The 18,558-nt window shown below is 45.0% G+C and overlaps 6 protein-coding genes across 6 annotated transcripts; 3 read left to right on the top strand and 3 right to left on the bottom strand.

Annotated features, from left to right (window-relative positions):
- Positions 1–3,382: 3,382 nt before the first annotated feature.
- On the top strand, positions 3,383–3,643 carry HD556DRAFT_1237662 (uncharacterized protein; the record flags this gene model as incomplete). The annotated part of the gene is made up of 1 exon (XM_041297920.1): positions 3,383–3,643. A coding segment is annotated over one exon (261 nt), but the record flags the coding sequence as incomplete, so codon positions are not given.
- Positions 3,644–4,060: 417 nt separating this feature from the next.
- HD556DRAFT_1443451 (uncharacterized protein) lies at positions 4,061–4,639 on the bottom strand (the record flags this gene model as incomplete). Its single annotated transcript, XM_041306614.1, has 2 exons — positions 4,061–4,438; positions 4,505–4,639. 2 exons carry the CDS (start codon positions 4,637–4,639, stop codon positions 4,061–4,063), a joined length of 513 nt encoding a protein of 170 aa, XP_041160059.1.
- Positions 4,640–4,974: 335 nt separating this feature from the next.
- HD556DRAFT_1237635 (PIN domain-like protein) lies at positions 4,975–5,991 on the bottom strand (the record flags this gene model as incomplete). Its single annotated transcript, XM_041297917.1, has 4 exons — positions 4,975–5,319; positions 5,366–5,495; positions 5,546–5,661; positions 5,716–5,991. 4 exons carry the CDS (start codon positions 5,989–5,991, stop codon positions 4,975–4,977), a joined length of 867 nt encoding a protein of 288 aa, XP_041160058.1.
- Positions 5,992–8,200: 2,209 nt separating this feature from the next.
- Positions 8,201–9,871, top strand: HD556DRAFT_1308508 (uncharacterized protein; the record flags this gene model as incomplete). The annotated part of the gene is made up of 9 exons (XM_041300147.1): positions 8,201–8,241; positions 8,286–8,598; positions 8,651–8,693; positions 8,726–8,861; positions 9,248–9,281; positions 9,352–9,354; positions 9,491–9,533; positions 9,610–9,721; positions 9,772–9,871. The coding sequence occupies 9 exons, from the start codon at positions 8,201–8,203 to the stop codon at positions 9,869–9,871; spliced, it is 825 nt and encodes a 274-aa protein (XP_041160057.1).
- Positions 9,872–11,955: 2,084 nt separating this feature from the next.
- HD556DRAFT_1443449 (uncharacterized protein) lies at positions 11,956–12,438 on the bottom strand (the record flags this gene model as incomplete). Its single annotated transcript, XM_041306613.1, has 2 exons — positions 11,956–11,989; positions 12,062–12,438. The coding sequence occupies 2 exons, from the start codon at positions 12,436–12,438 to the stop codon at positions 11,956–11,958; spliced, it is 411 nt and encodes a 136-aa protein (XP_041160056.1).
- Positions 12,439–12,986: 548 nt separating this feature from the next.
- On the top strand, positions 12,987–14,267 carry HD556DRAFT_1308507 (uncharacterized protein; the record flags this gene model as incomplete). The annotated part of the gene is made up of 5 exons (XM_041300146.1): positions 12,987–13,124; positions 13,199–13,231; positions 13,284–13,412; positions 13,519–13,759; positions 13,819–14,267. 5 exons carry the CDS (start codon positions 12,987–12,989, stop codon positions 14,265–14,267), a joined length of 990 nt encoding a protein of 329 aa, XP_041160055.1.
- Positions 14,268–18,558: the final 4,291 nt, after the last annotated feature.

Genomic DNA, 18,558 nt, shown 5'->3' with positions numbered 1-18,558 from the left:
CTGAATAGGTACTAGTATTGGACTACAAAACTTCTTGGATAATTGGAAAACCTCTGCGCTGTCGTCATTCTCTGTTATAATCATCCCACATCTGATATGCAATTGTATCACGCCATGTCTGCGCTTGAACACGTGCTTCTTCGTTAGGAGGACTGTCATGTGCCCCTGGATTGAGATCGAGGTCGTGATAGTCTTCTAAGTCATTCGGATCATGAACACGGATGACATTGTTGTAAGTTGAGGAGCTCTTTGTGGTTACAGGGCCTTTAAAACAAAGTTAGTACATAGTAGATAACCATTAGCATGACATACACTAAATTTGCCCGGCCCCATTCAGCCAAATGGTAGCGCACTCCATGATATGGGACCAGAAGCTCGTTGCAGGATGCAAATCCAGCATCGGCAAGGTAGTATTTTCCCAGAGGGATCCTGAGATCTGTCACGCGAGCAGCATGATAAACACGCGCATCTGCTGCTGATCCCTCCCAACTGCTTAGCATGTAGAAAAAAAACATATTGAATGAGCATGCAGCAAGACAATTTTGCGTCAAAGTGCCTTTACGATTGCAAGCTCCATGACGCTGCTCGGCCGATGGGTGACACATTATATGTGTGCCATCAATAGCGCCAATGGTGTCAGCAAAGTATGGATAGAACTTGGGGTTGTGAGAGACTTCGGGGGGTATCGGGTTTGTGGCATCAGGTAACTGAATGTATGTTGTATAGATAGGGGGCATGAGAATGCAATGAGAATGCATTTGAAGTACCTTTGCAGACTTTCAGCAACAAGTGTATGTAGTATGATAGGAATGAATGACATACTTTGATATTGTGTCATTAGAGCAGTATGAAGTAGATTTAACAGAACATAGAAAATGTGCTGGCATGTACCGAGTTCACATCGAATGCGGTCTGGATGCCCGGCAAGAAGTTCATTGACCCATGCGATTCCCGACAGAGCTGAGGTGTGATACGGTATCTTCTCAAGGTGGGCCTTTGAACATGTTTCAAATGCCTGATTAGCTGCGTCAATGACAATCATGGAGACTGCTCAAGCTGCAGGATAGAACAACCCCTCCAGCACATCCAACTCATCATCTTCCTCCATATTGACATCTATTAACTTCAATGTGTCGCCTGCATCAGATCCTGCATCATTCATGTCTGTTGGGTCTTGATCGGGGTTGCGGTGCATTCTGCTGGATGGTGTACGACAATACCTGTTATCAGCGTGATGTGACGGATGCTCGTAACATGACAAAGCAATTTTGAATTTTGAATTTTGCGAAAATTCGCTGTCCGAACAGACTCTAATCTTTTAATATCTAGATCACATCAAAAAATGTCGACATTTTTATACTGCAACGTCTATTGCATAGCAATTGCAGTCTCAGATGGATACTGCCACCACTGGATATGGAGATGATGACTTGGATATGGGATCAATGATGTCGAGGGCACTGATGAGGCAGATGATCTACAGGCTACCATTAGTGATCTCTGGGGGACAGGCCATGTTATAACAAATTTCTTCAAGAAGGCACAGCTTGCTTCATCGTCCACCACAGCACCCAGACCACTCCACACGTTCATCACTGGCTCACTGCCATCAATCTTAATTTTGACCCCTCATTACAATTCAAGCTATCGACGATGTTGCCAAGAAATTCTGTTTGCCTGACTTGCAAGCAGCATTCACCGATTACATTCAATGTGAGGGCGCTATGATGCTGCCATATTTACTGTTGATGGAACTGAACAATGGCCTGCTAGTGGGCTTCAAGGTGACTTAACATATGCTTCAGTGTTTTTTATACTGAGGAACACAATCTACCAGGACACATTGTTGTTGAGGTTCACCTCATCATGTTACCAGTTTCACCACCAGGCAGAAATCTCCTATGGGCTTCACATTTCCTTACCTATGTCCAATGTCTTGACATGGTACTCAGCAATGTGGAGAGGTATTGGAATACACCATGCAGATGCATGTTTTAAAATGTGCCACACATGCAGGAGTGATGCCTTTTGGAGACATCCTTCCTCTAGATCAACTTCACTCCTTCATTCATATTATGCCCCAATTTGGTCCTGTTGCTGACACTCGTCTGACATCAAGTTTGCTCAATCATTTTTCCTCAATAAGTACATTGATAAGAATTTTTATTTTGCCATCTCCGAGTTGAATGTAGTAATACTAGCTCTATGTATTATTTTGTACCTACTAGTTTTCTTTGAAAATTCACCTAGATTGTCCTACATGCCCTGTGACTGCTGTATCATGCTATTGATAACAATCCTAGGTCTGTCATAGCAGTCCAGACCACTTACCTAAGCTGGCATACACTGCTTCTCTTCTTCTATCATCAATCTCAAGGCCTAATGGCCAAGGTATCATCAATTGTCAATAGCCATGTGTGGTGACAGAGGGGACTCGTGTTATGTAAGTGTTACTGTAAATCTGTAACTTGCACCACAGCGCCCCGCCTATAACTAGTGCTGCCATGGTCTGGTTTGGAGGGTCATAGATGAGAACCAAGAACTGGATCATCAGTTTGGTTCTACAAAATATCTGAACCCAGAATTATTCAAAATTTTCTGCAGGGAGCACAAAACAAAAACATTATAATAAACAAAATAATAAACTTCGACTTTTTGCCTCCATAACTCTCTCCCCTGCAACCTGCTGCCTTATCAGTCTTTACCATCGTCTTCTGCGACCTTGTAAACCCCCTGGAGCGCGTCAGAGTTGTTGTAGAGCGTCTGGATCATCAGTGATAAGGAGATCAGTTGGAGATCAGTCAATTTTGGGCCCATAGTGCGCCCCTTTCCATACTTTGCCTCATATCGAGGTCTATTCATCACATATCTGACTCGGAGTGTCTCCCATCGCGTTCAGCACCTTCAGAAGCCCCTATACGCATCACTGCATTGTCCCTGGTCGAGCCCATCACTCCCAGCCTCCTATCCATTATCCTTGCTCCCCAATGCACTCAGCTCACTTCGTGTGAAAAATTGACGGTCCTTTCGGTGACGGTTTGCAGTCTCGCCTAGACTGCAAACGTGACACGTGATGACTCAGCCACAGCGCTGCCTTCCTCGTTGGGCTCGATTGCTAATCGCGCTCCACCTGGACCTCGACCACCAACAATCAACGTCGTGGATGGAAAAGCCACCTAGTGTCGCCGTCATCCGACGAAGAACTACCGTTTTTGGGAGGATCAGATGAGTTTTATTCGTGTGTGTGTCCATCATTCACTCACCACCTTTTCGGCACTCACTCATCTGCTTCAAGATCTCCTACCACCAGATCATCAAATGGCGCCTAAGCCAGAGTCTCAACTGCCTCTAAGGCACCTGCAAAGACTACTGACAAGGCTAACGAGTGTTGAGGCAGGTGCACTGTGATACAGGGATCTCCAACAAGGCCATGGTCATCCCGAACTCGTTTGTCAACAATATCTTTGAGCGCATTGGTACGCCCTCCCTCTACTTCTTCATTGCAGGTCTAACTTTAGTTACAGTATTGAGGCAGGTGCACCCTGATGAGGGCATCTCCAATGGAGGCCACGGCCATCCTGAACTCGTTTGTCAACGATATCTTCAAGCGCACCGGTGTACCCTGGTACGGGCGCGTTTTTGACTCAGAGACTCAGAGTAGCAGACGGTATTCATTCACATTATGTAGCTCTTAGCTCTCATGTACAGTAGTTGATTAGAATGAAAATAATGGACTATGAACCTGGAACTAGTGAGTATTCATGATTGGAGAGATGCCAGAGAAAGATTTGAAGCAAGTAGGGGATAGTAGAAGTAGTAAATATGATAAATGTTGGGGTTGAGGGCCAAAATATGATAAAGAAACTCGCTCCTGAGTGTTGAGCAAGAGATGCCAGAGAGAGATTGGGGGTGAACATGATAAAAAAGTTGCTCCTGGGTTTGGGTGAGCCTGAGTGTCGAGTGAGGGCAGTTGAGACTCAAAATATGATAAAGAAACATGCTCACCTGAGCGTTGAGTGAGGGTAGTCCAAACTCAAAATATGTAGGCTGAAGAAACCCGCTATTGAGTGTTGGGGGTGACATGGTCACCAACTCGGAGGAAGTGAATTGGAAGGAATGACTTGGTTTGCACATTGTTACCAATGTCAGGGCGCGTCGCTAACAGCTCGCGCCATTTTCTTGCAATAGCATCATCCTTGCTTGATAAATAGGTCTTGCCAGCCTTGGTGTAACAAAAGGCACGACGAGCCATAGGGTGGTTGAGATTGCCATGAAAGAATGTTCGCGCATCGTTGGCATCTTGAGCTACTGCAGAAATCTGATACTCTGCAAGACGGTTCAAGATCTGCTGATAAGAAAATTTCCTCCCATTCCCGTCACTGAAGGCCTCCCAGAAAGAGTCGTTGTCTAGATATTTCTGACGTTCCTCAGCAATGAACTGTGTGATCCAGATTCCCTCAGATGCCAGAAAGCAATGGGTAGCACCCACAAACAGAGAACGCACCTTCCAATTGCCCCATTCCACCCGCAAAGCATCCCATGCCGTGCTCTTGATACCCTTGGCTCTCTTATAGAACTCGCCCCAGTGTTTGATGGGAGAAATGGATTGTTGGTGGCTCTGGGACTTTGGTCTTGTCATATTCGAACCGTTCACCATCAAGCATCGCAATCCCAAGCTTATGTGAGTGGATGGACCGATGAGGCAAAGCCTGGGACTTGGAGCGAGGCGCTGAGGTGATCAGCGGGGCTGACAATACCACCCCAGTGGGAATTTGGGCAGCACAAACCGTATTACTAGGTGCTTCAACTTCATTGCAGCAGGGAGCATTGTTCATGGAGATCTACAGGGAACACAAAATTTCAACAGACCTCATCACTCGCAGGGGAGTTTTTGGCGAGGTCCTCAAGGACCTCATGCAACACAACCACGGGCCAGACAGTAGAACGAAACACACTAACAAGTCTTTTTGGTTCTCAGCCAACGAGGTTGTGGATAAGCAGGGCCAGTGGTGCAAGGTCAGGTGGTGCCAGAGAACATAGAACAGGCAGTTCCACGAGTGGAGTGACAGCAGGTTTCGCATACAAATCTATGACATGCACATCAGGAAACGAATCTGGGAGGGAGCGGGCAAGGGCAGGGTGAGCTCGTCCCATTTGACCTGTGGGATCACTCATGAGGTGGTACCAAGCAGCATCCCGCCAGTGTTGCAGAGATTGATCAGGTGAGTTGTCACCACGCACAGCATCACATAATGTGCTGTTGTCCATGCAACGAACGAGGCCAAGAGCCGTCTCACGACCACACCCTGGAAGGCCCTTCTAACAGAGGTGTGAGCAAGACGAACAATTTGTGATTGCTCCTTACCTTATCATAATCACCACCACAGCAAATTGGAATGGTTGTGAACGCATCACCAGTAAGGCGAGGCTCCACCAGTTCCTGGATGGAACTGGTGGTGTACAACTTGATGGTTGCATCAGTCGAAAACGTTGAGCTAGAAAAGAATCGTTTGAAAGTACCAGCAGGAGGAGAGAGTAGCCTTACTTTCGAAGGACCGTCTGAGCACCAAACACAAACACGTCACTGTCGTCAGTCATGATAGCATCGATGACTCCTGCATGGTTCATCAACCCCAGTTGCGCTTCGGCTTCTCCTACAGCCTAGGTAGGAAGAAACAATGATGGTGAACGAAGGCTAAAAGAAAATGGACGAACCATGATCCATTGTGTGTTGAACATGTTCAGAATACGTTGAGTGGGATCCACCATCCAGTGGTCCTTTGTAGATACACGATGGCCTCTTTTGATCTTTTGCCGCTGATTGCCGTCGTAACAAAAGACAAGCTTGACTGGGTACTGCACGAGTCGAGAAAGGCGAAACAGAAAGGTCCGAAGGGCAGGGTTCATTCCAGTTTGTGCATGCACACGGTGCCATTTTCCTTGCTGACATTGTTCGAACCATCCACTGCAGAGGAGTGAGTCACCAAACATGGGCACAGTCAACATGCAAAACTAACCTTGCATCAATGCCCACGACGTACGGAGAGTGAGGTGCAGGTCCTATGTAGCGGTCCAAGAGGGCAAGTGACACGATTGGCACCGTTGTCGCAGCAGGCTCGAGCATCTGCAAAAATGGGAGGTGAGGCATCTACCAACTGAAACTGTGTGAATATGTACATCCCATAGATCATTGACGCCCATGGCAGTGGGTTTTATTGAATCAAGGAGGAGGATGGGCAGTACTATGGTCGCGGATGCTATACGCGGAGGTGATGATGAGAAGAGTACGACGAGGACAAGGACAAGGAAAGGAGTAAATACTGACACACACATACCCGTACTATGACAAAGCCGCCACCTGCCTGGGACTGCAAATCTGAGGACTGCAAATTTGCAGTCCATCACCTGCAAGGGCCGTTTTTTCGCGCAGGAAAAGATAAGTCCCCACCCTTTGAAAGCATCAGCTGGGTCCAGACGGTAAATTGACGGTCCTAGTGTGGGAGATTTACAGTCCTGTGGGAATGCTCCCATTTGGCTCACCTTGGCTCACCCAGCAGTAGCTGGAGCTCGTCTGCAGCTCAGAAACACTCTGTTTTCCCCCTCCGGACGTCGAGTACCTGTCCTCCGTCCTCCCGTGCGGTCCCTACCTGTCTTGGGCTTGGGATGATGGCAGATGATGCTGCTGCCTGGGGGTCGCATCTTCCCCAGTTTGGGTGTCGCGTGCCGTGGTGGCGGTGCTGCTTGCATAAGCCCGTGCTGGACCATCAATTTCACCGTGATCAGTGCTTCTTCCTGCGCCATCCTGCGCCGCCTGCACCCTATTTCTCCATCTCTCTCGATCTCAATCGCCTCAAACTGCTGAGGAGGCGTCTTTCATGCGTGGTGTGCCCTATCTTGCTGCTGTTGGCGCTCTGATGTATCTAGCTACCACCACATAGACAACCAGTCCGCTATCTCTGTGGCCAAGCACCCAGAGCATCATGGACGCAACAAGCAGCTGGACTTGTGCTTCTACTGGCTGCGCAATGAGGTGGACAAGCAGGTAATCTCCCCCGCCTTTGTCCCCACTGCAGAACAACCTGCAAATATTCTGACCAAGGCCCTGCCTCGAGTCAAGGTGGACTTGTTCTGTCAAATGATGGGACTTGTCCGATTAGGGGGGAGCTCTTGATTGTGAGAGGTGCACAATCAGGGGGGAGTGTTAGTTATATGATCATTCACCTCTACAGTACGCATTTCTATGTCTTTTATGTGTCTAATTGTGCCTTCATACTTATGGTATTATTCCTTGCACTTCACTTACTATTTACATAACTTCCTGATCTCCCTAGGTCGTCCCTAGGTCGAGCTATTACTTACCTTTTGATTGTGGCTTGTCTGTTTACATTTGTTTGCCATACATCGCCCATATCCCATATCCCAGAGTCCAGTGCTCCCTGCCTCTTTGGCAACTTACTCTGGACTCTAGTCTGATCTCTTCTGGTCTCTCAGTAGCCTCTAGAAGTGGCCCACTTCACTCCCATCTGAACAGGAATTGTGGATGTAACCAATGCCAACATCAGTGTCCAGGAGCTGTTTCTGCACTTCTCCTCCTTGGAACTTCTACAGCCTGCCAAGTGCATCATTCTCCTTCATGATGGAATCTGCAAGTCTTTTTTCTGTGAGACGAACATCTTGCTGTGCTCTGAAGGCTTCCAAAACAAGCCTGGCTCTAGCATCTTTGGTGGAGTCTGTGGATTCCTAGATGACATTAGCACTCATAGTATAATATGAACATGAATTGATGTATAATTTACATCACCAGTAGTATTAGTGTCACTGTCATCACAATCTTTGCTTGGCTGGAAGGCAGACATGTAGGCAGCAATGCTATGGTGTGACTCTGATATATTTGATGTGATCAAGTGTTGCATGAGCCTCCAACCTTAGGGGGTATATGTTTTGGAAGAGCAACCAATAGCCCTGGGAGTTCTGGTTGACCTTGAAATGCTTTGTACAAGCCTTGCCAATGGGTGGGGGGATAATGGGAGTCTGGGGGATCGCAGGTTCAGATGCATAAACTTTTTTGGCTTGGGAGGGAGAAGCAGGTGTTGTGGCATTGAATAGGTTGGATGACAGGGGTTGAACAGCTACAGTTGGTGCCACCAAGGCTCAGTCACCACAATAAGTAGTAGACTCAGAGGACATATTACAATAAACGATGTATCTAGTCGAAAAAATTCATGAGCAAATAGTAGACAGGTGTCTATGGAAGTATTGAAGTTACTAATACTATTATGGCATAGTAAGAGGGGCCCACCACAAGTGGTACTATCCGATTCTGAGTCAATGCTCAGTGACTATGAGTTGGTGATCACAAAGGAGCCCAGTGTCAAGCCTCAGGTTGACTCACCTTTGAGGCCTTGGCGTACCAAGTGTTTCAACACTGGAAAAGTTGGATCAGCCTCTCAGTTAAGGAAGGTTGGGGATGCTGTGATCGATGCTCCAGCAAGACGCACTGGTAAGGGACAACAGTTTGTTATACCTGATGGAGAGCCAGAGAACATCATAGCACCATCTCCAGTGAAAAAGAGAACTTGCATGAAGGGTAGTAAAGCAGTCAGTTCTATGACATGAAGCTACACATTCCATCATACTTGAAATTCCATAGGCTGTACCGGCGGTTAGGATACCAGATCCATCCGATGATACAGGTCAGGTTCCACACCTACTCTGCATGTTGCAGAGAATGGTGGAAGGTTCAGGTTACAGAAGAACCCCATTCCTCCAGGTTACGTCAGTTTGCAGCCATTGGGGTTGGAGGAGCATCCTGGGTGTCCGTATGCAACTGCACGGGTATGGGTAACCCGCACGGGTCACAGGTAAGGGTACACCTGGGGTACGGGTGGGGGTTGCCTTTCATGGCACCCATACCCTTACCCATACCCGCACACGGGTTAGATCATCCAAACACCGGCAGCAAGCACTCAGTACCACAGGCACGCGACTCACTGGACGCCATGTCACAATTCGCACCCCACCCCCACCATTTGTGCCGCCATTGGCGCATACCACAACACCACCACCACCAATGACCACCACACTGCGTCCAATGCCACCAGCACCATGCGCAAATGCCCAACGCACACCAGCAAATGCTGACGTGGCGTGAACACTCGTGGACAACACCAGGACACCGAAGATACAAAAAGGACAAGAGGTGGCACTCATTCTTGCTCATCGCACTCTCGTTCTCACTTGCATGCAGCGCATGTAGACTCGGCTCTGGATGGGGAGTCGCAGTGAGTGAGTCTGTTGATCCTCCTTCGAGTTTGAGCCACGCTGATACAAGTTGGTGCCTGTCGTTCATAGTTCGTGAGTCCATTGTCCTCCTTCGAGTTCAAGTTCAAGTCCGAGTTCAAGCTGTTGCCCGCCGTTCGCCGTTCATGAGTCCATCAATCCTCCTTCTACTCGAGCCATGCTGATCGAAGTCATTGTCTGCCGTTCACAGCATGTTGATCCTCCTTCGAGCTTGAGCCATGCTCCTGCCAGTGGTGAGTTTTTTTTAAATTGAACTCGCATATACTACAGCTAATAACATCTACACCGTGTCATAGATTTACCCTATAGTATCTGTAACCCGCGGGTACACCCTTGATGGGTTGTACCCTGGGTCCTTACTTCGCTACCAACTGTGCAACCCATACCCTTGCTGTGGGTGTGGGTTTACCTCAGGGTGCAGGTGTGGGTTGACCTGCTGACACCCGGGGGTTCACCCATGTGGATCCCTAGGTGTCCAAAATCTTATATTCAGCAGGACCAGCCAAAAACAATCCACCTGGTGTCGGTTGTTAAGATGGGAGTGAAGTGGGCCGCTTCTAGAGGCTACTGAGAGATTAGAAGAGATTAGACTAGAGTCCAGAGTAAGTTGCCAATCTATTGAATGGTGTAGTAAAGTTATACAGTACCTAGAGTCCAGAGTAAGTTGCCAAAGAGACAGGGAGCACTGGACTCTGGGATATGGGATATGGGCGATGTATGGCAAACAAATGTAAACAGACAAGCCACAATCAAAAGGTAAGTAATAACTCGACCTAGGGACGTCCTAGGGAGGTCAGGAAGTCATGTAAATAATAAGTAAAGTGTCAGGAATAATACTATGAGTATGAAGGCACAATAAGACACATAGAAGGCATAGAAATGCGTACTGTAGAGGTGAATGATCATATAACTAACAAACTCTCACCTAACAAACACATGGACAAGAACAAGGATATCAGACACATCCAGTCTTGCCAAGGTGAAGCAGAACAATGGGTGGCCTGTCTCAATGGTCGATGATGCTGTAGTAATATAAACATACAAAGGAAAATATACATGCCAGACACAGCCCAAGACCAGAGCTCTTCCTCGAGCTTCTCGCCATGATATTTGTCATCTGTGACCTACTTGAGTGTCTGCATTAGTTTATGGTACACCCTTTCAGAATCTCGCAAGGCCGTTTGCTTTGTGTTCATGTGATCATACATTGAGTAAACATGAATAACATTGTGAACCTGAAATAGTAATATAAATCAATAGTTGTACTGATTCAGTAAGCTTACGATGGTCGCAACAAGGAGAAGGGCCTTGTGAGGGATGGCATTACGAAATTCAGCAAATTGTCATAACAATTTTGAACCACTATCATGGAATGCTTGAAGGCAAACAGAGGAGATGCCGCTGTGTGCAAAGTTAGAAGTGGGTGCTGTCAATAGCACCAATGACATCAGCAAAGTAGGGGTAACACTTCAGATTTTGGGAGACTTCAGGAGGTATTGGACTTGTTGCATCAGGTAGCCAGAGGAGGCAGTGGAAGCCTCTGGAAGCCTACTACTTCTGGTCAATAGCATTGATTGTTCCGAAGGAATGAATCTGATTGGAGAGGGTGGTTCATCTGGCACCAGTGGGACATGAGGGTTTGGATGCTTGATAGTGTCAAGCACTTTCTCTGATTCCTGACAGGCTCCAAGTCAGTCCAAGCATGAAGGTCACAAGAACTGGTCTAGGACTTGAAGTCCTTGTGGCCTTATAGAGGTCTAATTTCTGATGCATGTTGAAATGCTAATCATTACCCAAATCATTCTATATCATATCTGACTCAATACACACCAAACCCGAAAACATGAGACATCGGACATTGGACTTCGCACATTGGACTACCAGATATTGCATGCACTTGTCCTACCTATGTCCAGTCTCATTGCACTATCCCGACTAGGTGTGTAGTTACTTGTTTTCACATCCCTGACATTGTCGACCGTGTTATTACATGTATTCCCATCATCCGCAGTAATCATGTCTTATTACATAGGACATCAGATCTGAAAATATTGCGCTACTACTTTTGCCTATCGGGTTCCGGATTTCTACCTATCTACATAAATATTCCAGCCTCCTTGGGCAATGTGTATGCCCTGGCCGGCCAGCCTCCTTCTCCCATATGATGATGAAGCCTGCTGTGGGATATCTTTCTCAGATAGGGACAATTGAGCATACAACAGCAAACATCGAAAAGCTAGCTTGTCAACTAGTTGGATTGCCTGCCATAATGTGAATAAATCTCAACACGCATTCCAAAAAATGCACTTCATCTTCCATCACGATGAGCTCCATTATATATTCCATTAGTCCCTCCTTCGTAAATACAGCCAGTTTTGAAACCAGGCTGCCATCAAGAGTTTGTTGTGTTGCAGTGAGGTCTTTGCCAGGTGGAAATGCACAAGAGTGCATGGTAATGGCTGCAGCATCACAATGCTCCTACTACACTTGAAAGTGGGTTTGTTTGTAGCAAACTATTTGTGTTCGCAGTGTTGAAGTCCCTCCGCAAAATGTGTGTTTGTGTGCTGGTTCACCAGCATCCCTTGTGCAAACATGTCAAAAAAGAGATTGAAAAATAAACAAACAACTTACTTTCACAGGGTACAGACCCACCCATCAGGAATACAACTGAATATAGTCCAAATATCTGCTGTACATTCACTTTCAAAACCTAAATACAAGTATCAGCAAAGGAAAACATTCAGGACAATGAGAGAGGTACATATCAGCCTCCTCCTCATTGTCCAGTTGGGGGATCAGCTTGTTGGAGGATGCTGGATCAGGAGAAGGGATGTCTTCATTGTTGGTGTCCAGAAGGGATAGGACGCATATAGTGGCTTTTTTGATGGGCACTGGAGGGTCTATAATGCTTGACAAAGCACATTTCCTCATGCTGGAGCCGGATGCTGACAGCCCACAGGTATTGTCAGCATGATGAACATGAGCTGAGGGATTTGAAGGATGGCCAGACCACTGAGAACCAGCTACAACAGTGGCTGGGATATATCTAGCCTTGGTCCTGTCATCTATTTTGATGTTAAGGATGCAATAGTAGGTGATGGGTCCACTTGTTGTGTCTGACCCATCCATAGTAACCATGGGGAAGGGTTTCAAAAACTTATGGGTTCAGATTTGGAGTAGTTTGTAAAATGATTTGCTAATGAAGGTTCTGGTGGCTCCAGAGTCAATAACCATGGAGGTGTCAACACTTCTTATATGTTCCTCAGAAATGATAGTGGCAGGGATTCTGAGCTCCTTTCTATTTCCAAGGGATTGTACAAGTCATATAGGGGTAGAAAGTACTGATCATGAGGGAAAACCTCCTATGCTAACTTCGATGTGATTAGACATAATTGACATAATTAGCAATAATTATGTAGTTTAGCAGATTATGAGAACTCTTTTACTGCCTTCTAAGAGCATGTTCAGATAGAAATATTTGCATGAAGATTTGAAATATTGATCACACAGTTTCGTCAGCATTGTCCTGAATGTTGTTCGGAGCTTAAACCTTCCTTGTCTCCTACTGTACATACTAATTGATAGAGATCTCTTGCTCCTCCTCCTTTGATATCCACCAGCACAATAGACTGATTGCTAGTGTCATCGCAATCACTGTGATCTGTACTCAATATACCAATCTTATCATGGCTCAACCTGAGGCCCATGAAATCCCTACAAGGCACACACCTGTGCACTGGAGAAATGAAGAAATCACCGCGCTTGTTAATCATATGTACAATAACTGTGCAAGTGGTGATACCTCCAGCAACTTCAAGCCGCAGGTGTATACTTTTCTGCACTAACAGTTATCAATGATGATCCCAACTTTCAACCATTGTGAATTGGTCCAGCAAAGACCGTCAAGATGGTGAAGAGCAAGTGGGCATCAGTGTGTCCATCCAACTCCGTCCTTCACTCACTTTACTGATTCAATATTTCAGCTTAAGTCTATTCATCACGCTATCGATAAATCCCCCAACCAGACCAGTATACACTGGGACAGTGCCAATGGAGCTGGGATCCATGGCCCTGCAGCGTCCGCTGTGTGGGATTTGTATGTTGTGCTCAGTGTACGTCGGCCCCTTTTATTTTTCAAATAAAAGCTGACATTTTTAGTCCAATTCTCACATGTGTCCATTTCGCAACACAGGCTGGCCTTACTTTGAGAAAATGCAGGAAATAATTCCCTTGGGTGGCACTAGAGGGTGCCATGCTTTCCAACCAGCTGTTATGGGTCCTCCACCAGTAGCAGACGCTGATGAGGATGAGCCTGGCCTTGCTCAGGCTCCAGCCCTCTCTTCTGCCAGTCCTTCCTCCACTAGTGGTCCTTCCACCACTGCCAATCATTCATCTGTCACCGGCCCTTCATTCACCACCAGTCCTCACTCTAACACTGGTGCCAAGCGCCCTTACGAGGGTACCAATTTTGATTCTGTTGAGACTACTTCATTTGTGTTGACCCATGATTCAGCTCAGCCGGTCTCCACCACCTTGGTGTCCGCCCCCCCTCAAAGAAAGCACATTCGCATGTCTCTCAGAAGATGACCAATGCGGCCAAGATGAGCAGTGCAACACAGGCCACCAAGATCACACCTGCTGCTGCCGTGATGGGAATGCAGGGCACTGTAAACCATCTGACAGATGTCTTTGAAAGATTCATTGTTAGTACCATGAATAGTGGTACCCTTCCGCCTCCGCCTCCACCTGGGCCTGAGCCTGAGGGCAGCATGGACTTGGTGGCACGCACAGCACACCTACTGCAAACTGAGGATGCCGGCATGCCTCCTGAGCAGTGCACTGTCTTGATAATGGTCCTTGGTGAGAAGAACAACGAGAGCTTCCTGAAATTCTATGTGTCCCTCATGGACAAAGAAACCAGGTGTCCGTTTATTCAGAAGCTCATCACAGATGCAATGGCGGGCTGAAAATATATCATGTACCTTGTTCTTTACCACTTGCTTTCATTTCAATGTATGTACAATACTACATGTTCACAACTGTTGCAATGCATCAATGTTTGTCTGATTTTGGAGGCTACAAAGTGGTACTCGAAGTGTGAATTATTCTGAAGCAAAACTGTCCTGATCCTCATCAAAAGTGTCCTCAAGGTCCTCATCCCCCTCATCCTCATCATCAAGATCTATCCCTTCAGGTATATTCTAATAAGATGCGCTGATAGTCATTCCACATCGCAGATCCTTGATGAAACTCAAGTTTGTTACCTTCTTCGATAGCCGCAATATTGTCTTCTTCTTCGGCATTTCCACCAGAATATCCACCCTGCCAGTCTTCATTGTCATCTTCATTATCGGCCTCGTTGGTGGGGATGTTTGTGGGATCATGCACGTGGATGAAGTTGTGAACAGCGCACAGTGCGGCGGGAATTCACACTTGCAACTCCATGGCATATGCAGGTGGCAACAGCAAGATCTGAAAACGATGCTTCAAAACACCAAAGATGCACTTGATGATGTTTCTTGCTGATGCGTGTTGCAAATTAAATAGTTCTTCTTTATTAGCAGGCCTGTAGGGAAGATGAGTTCCAAATTGAGCTTGATTCAAGTAAAAGGACCTACCTAGTGTTTGCATGTCCCCATTCAGCTAGGTGATAGCGCACACCTCAGTATGGCACAAGTAGGCTGGGACAGAGTGGATAACCCACATCTGCAAGAAAATACATGTGTAGGGAACTTTGAAGTCATTCAGGCACGCATCTTCATAAACACAAGTGTCCGTTGCAGAGCCTTCCCAGCTGGTGAGTGTGTAGGTAAATTTGAGATCGAAATCACACGCAAAAAGGCAATTTTGAGATAGGAACCCCTTCCGATTATGATACACAGCACGGTCAGTAGCCCTGGGGGTCACCTGAATATGGTTCCCATCTATTGCACCAATGGCGCCTTTAAAAAAAGGCCACCCTTAGGGTTTCTGCAGACTTTGTGAGGGACAGACCTATCAGGACACTGGACATATGTTGAATAGAAGAATGGTTCAGAGGAGAAAGCAATGAGGATCTTGCAAAAGTAGCTATGTGCTAGAGTCAAATATCCACTGCATCCTAGATAAAAAACAATGTACTTAGATATTGTTTTGTTTGAGTGTTGAAATCTCTCCCCGACATGTCTGACTGATAGGCCGGTCACCGAAGTGTAAAGAAAGATAGTGAGTTGTTCCTCAAGGGAGATGAATTTGGAATCTGAGTGGCCCATAGTGCGAAGCTGAGTGATAAGCTCCACAAAGGCAGGGGTGTGCATGCCAAGTTCACAGCGGATGCGCTCTGGGTGACCAGTTAGTAATTCAATAACCCAGTCCTGCCCAGAGAGGGCCAAGATGTGATATGGTTGTCGGTCCTTGGGATGAGTCAAAGATGTGACATGGTGCCACTTCACTTAAACATTTCAAACCACAAGTCACATGATACAAACAAATATGTACAAATGTTGGACTTTTTATTCGCTCAAACTACAAGTCACATGATACAAACAAACACACACAAATGTTGGACTTGGATATTTTAAAATTTTGTTGCACACTCACAGTGATCAATTTATCAATGATCACACTATTCAGGTGTCGAGTTTCTCAATATCTGTAGATAGGCATAGTTTTATGACCCTTAGGTAGTACTCTATAACTTGGCAATAATTACATGTATGTTATAAATGATATTGATATCTAGCTTTAATTTGTGATAGTTTATCTGACTTAGAAGAGTTAGATGTATTTTGTCTATTTATATCTAAATTAGCACAGGAGGTTTTCCCTGATGATGTTAATGCAGTCTTTCTTTCTAAAAATCCTTTCTGGTGAAGTGGCAGCTTTCAACTTTGTTGTCACTGCTTTCCTCTCACTTTTCTACCTTCCTGTAAATATGTACTTTCATCTTCTTGTTGCAAAAGCTAGATTCCTTTTTGAAGCAGCAATTTTTGACTTCATCATTGCTGCTGTTTTCTTCGTCTTCTTTCTCTATTTTCCTTCAGATTAGCGCCTTTTCTTTTCTGTCATGAGGGTGGAATTCTGCATCATTAGCATGGTGGCTGACTTCATGGCATTTGAAGTATCTCTCTTCCTTCATGTGCCTTTTGATGTCTTTCTCTGATAAGCTGGTCTACTTCCATAGCATTGGGGTTGTGGCTGGAACAATAGTTTCTTCCACCAAAGTTCTTCTTCTTATTTTTCTGGTGTGGAATGCTTCTTGTGTTATAATCCTTCAACCTCTGAAAGCAGTTATTGAAGTTAATGCATGTGACAATAAGGATGTCAAAGTCATTAAAAATACCACCTATTTTATATAGAGACTCTTACAGAGTTCAGGGTTTAATTTACCACAGAAGAATTTAGCTTTGGAGGAGTTCTCATGTACTCTGGCCTTATGAGCAGAAAGGCAGAAGTCAGTGATGTAGTCTTGGAGATCTTCATCCTTCTGGTCAAGGCCTCAGAGCTTCAACATGGTGGTGTCTTCAGGGTCAATTACTTCAAAGTTCACTCATTTTCTATAGCCTATTACAGTCCAGAAGGTGTCTTTTCTGGTCTGATCTTGGGTAGCCCTCATGAAGTCTTCCTTTCATAGAGCAGCACTTCCTTTGTTCATGAAGGACAAGACAAAGATGACTTTTTTCTTGTCTTCATTGTAGATTTTGTCATTGATGTTGAGGTAGGCATTGAATAAAATATGTCTTTGCTAGAGGTCATTATTGAGTTCAAAGGAGGTATTAGTGGTAATGCTCCTAGGTTTAAGGCTGTGATCAAAGGAGTCAATGAAGTCATAGCTGGTTCAAGTATTGATGACACAGATGGCGGTATCTAAAATGAGTAAATTTAAATCTTTTGTTACAACTGAAATTAGTCGTATCATATAAGTCCAAATGGACAGTCATCTAGTATTTACTAGATAAATGAATGTGGTTCTTCTCTTGACTAAGAGTTCCAGCTAAGGTAAGCGGTAGTGACTTTCTTAGAATAGAGGATCAGACAACTAAGGTGGAGACTTAGTTGAATAGGAAGCTCTAGGTATAACCCAGTAGATTCAAGTAGAGAAATACAGTAGTACATGAATGTCTTATATAGATGAAGTCCAAGCAGAGCTTGTAAATGACATATTAAGATGAGAGAACATGAGGCGGACAGCCTGCTTGATGAGAGATAGTAAAGATAGTGTAGGCAGCTCGCTTAGGTAAGAAGAAAAATGAATAGGGAGAGAAATGTTATTGTAACACCAGATACTTCAGAAAATATCAATTCTGAAATATGATGTCATATAGCTCCACAGTAAGTTCTAGACTATTCTGTTGGAAATTATGATATAATGTATGAAGTTATAATGATATCATAGGCTCTAGAATGTTCTTCTACACTCTAGCTTCACTATAATGTCATTTCTGATATCATTGCCCTATCTTTTATTTGTATTTTATACTTGTATTATGCTTTACCCAATATTATGATTGGTTCTCTCTTTATTTTATTATTTATGAACCTTTCCCACACAAAATGTACATAAGGAGAGCCTATTCTCTCCTAAAACATAAAGATCCCTCCTCTGGACAAATATTTATCACTAATAAGAGAAGCCCGGAAACAAGACATCTCACTTGTTAAGATCTCCCATTTGTAGCAGAATAAGTGCAGGGAAATGTATCCTTTGAGAATACAAGTTTCTTATAATAAGAAACTTATGTTACTGTTTTTTTGATCAACCAGTCTTTGGTCAATGTGATTTTAGAGACCACTGTTTCTTTTGTTTACTGTTTATTTGACCAACTCATGTCTTGGTCAATGTGATTATTCTTGAGACCATTGTCTCACCTGTGTAACCTTGGTTCACAACTAAATACAAATGTCAGATGACAATAAAGATATTTCACATCAGCCTCTTCCTATGACTTCTCTCCCCAAGGCAAGGGTTCTGAAGGCGTTATTGCCTTTTTATTTGCCTAAAAATTGTATTCCTGTCCCCATGGCAAGGCTTCTAATGAGGTGTCTGCTTCATCTTTTGTATATTCTGCGTCAGAATGAATGGGAAATTAAGAATTTGAGACTTAACTGAAGGCATAAATGACACATAAACATGCCTCTGGGCTGTTATTCTTAGTGTTCTGACAATTCTCCCGGGTTTAGGATTGTCAGAATGCACATAGTCATTGTGGTGATTGTTAGTAGTCTTGCATTCAGGAAACATGTCATATGATCAAACATCAGTGTTTGAGGTTGATTGAT

The sequence above is a fragment of the Suillus plorans genome, assembly GCF_016647745.1.
Source record: "Suillus plorans strain S12 chromosome Unknown HD556scaffold_29, whole genome shotgun sequence".
NCBI classification, from domain to species: domain Eukaryota; kingdom Fungi; phylum Basidiomycota; class Agaricomycetes; order Boletales; family Suillaceae; genus Suillus; species Suillus plorans.
The sequence above is the reverse complement of the archived record's forward strand: the minus strand, read 5'-3'. Positions and strand labels throughout refer to the sequence as shown.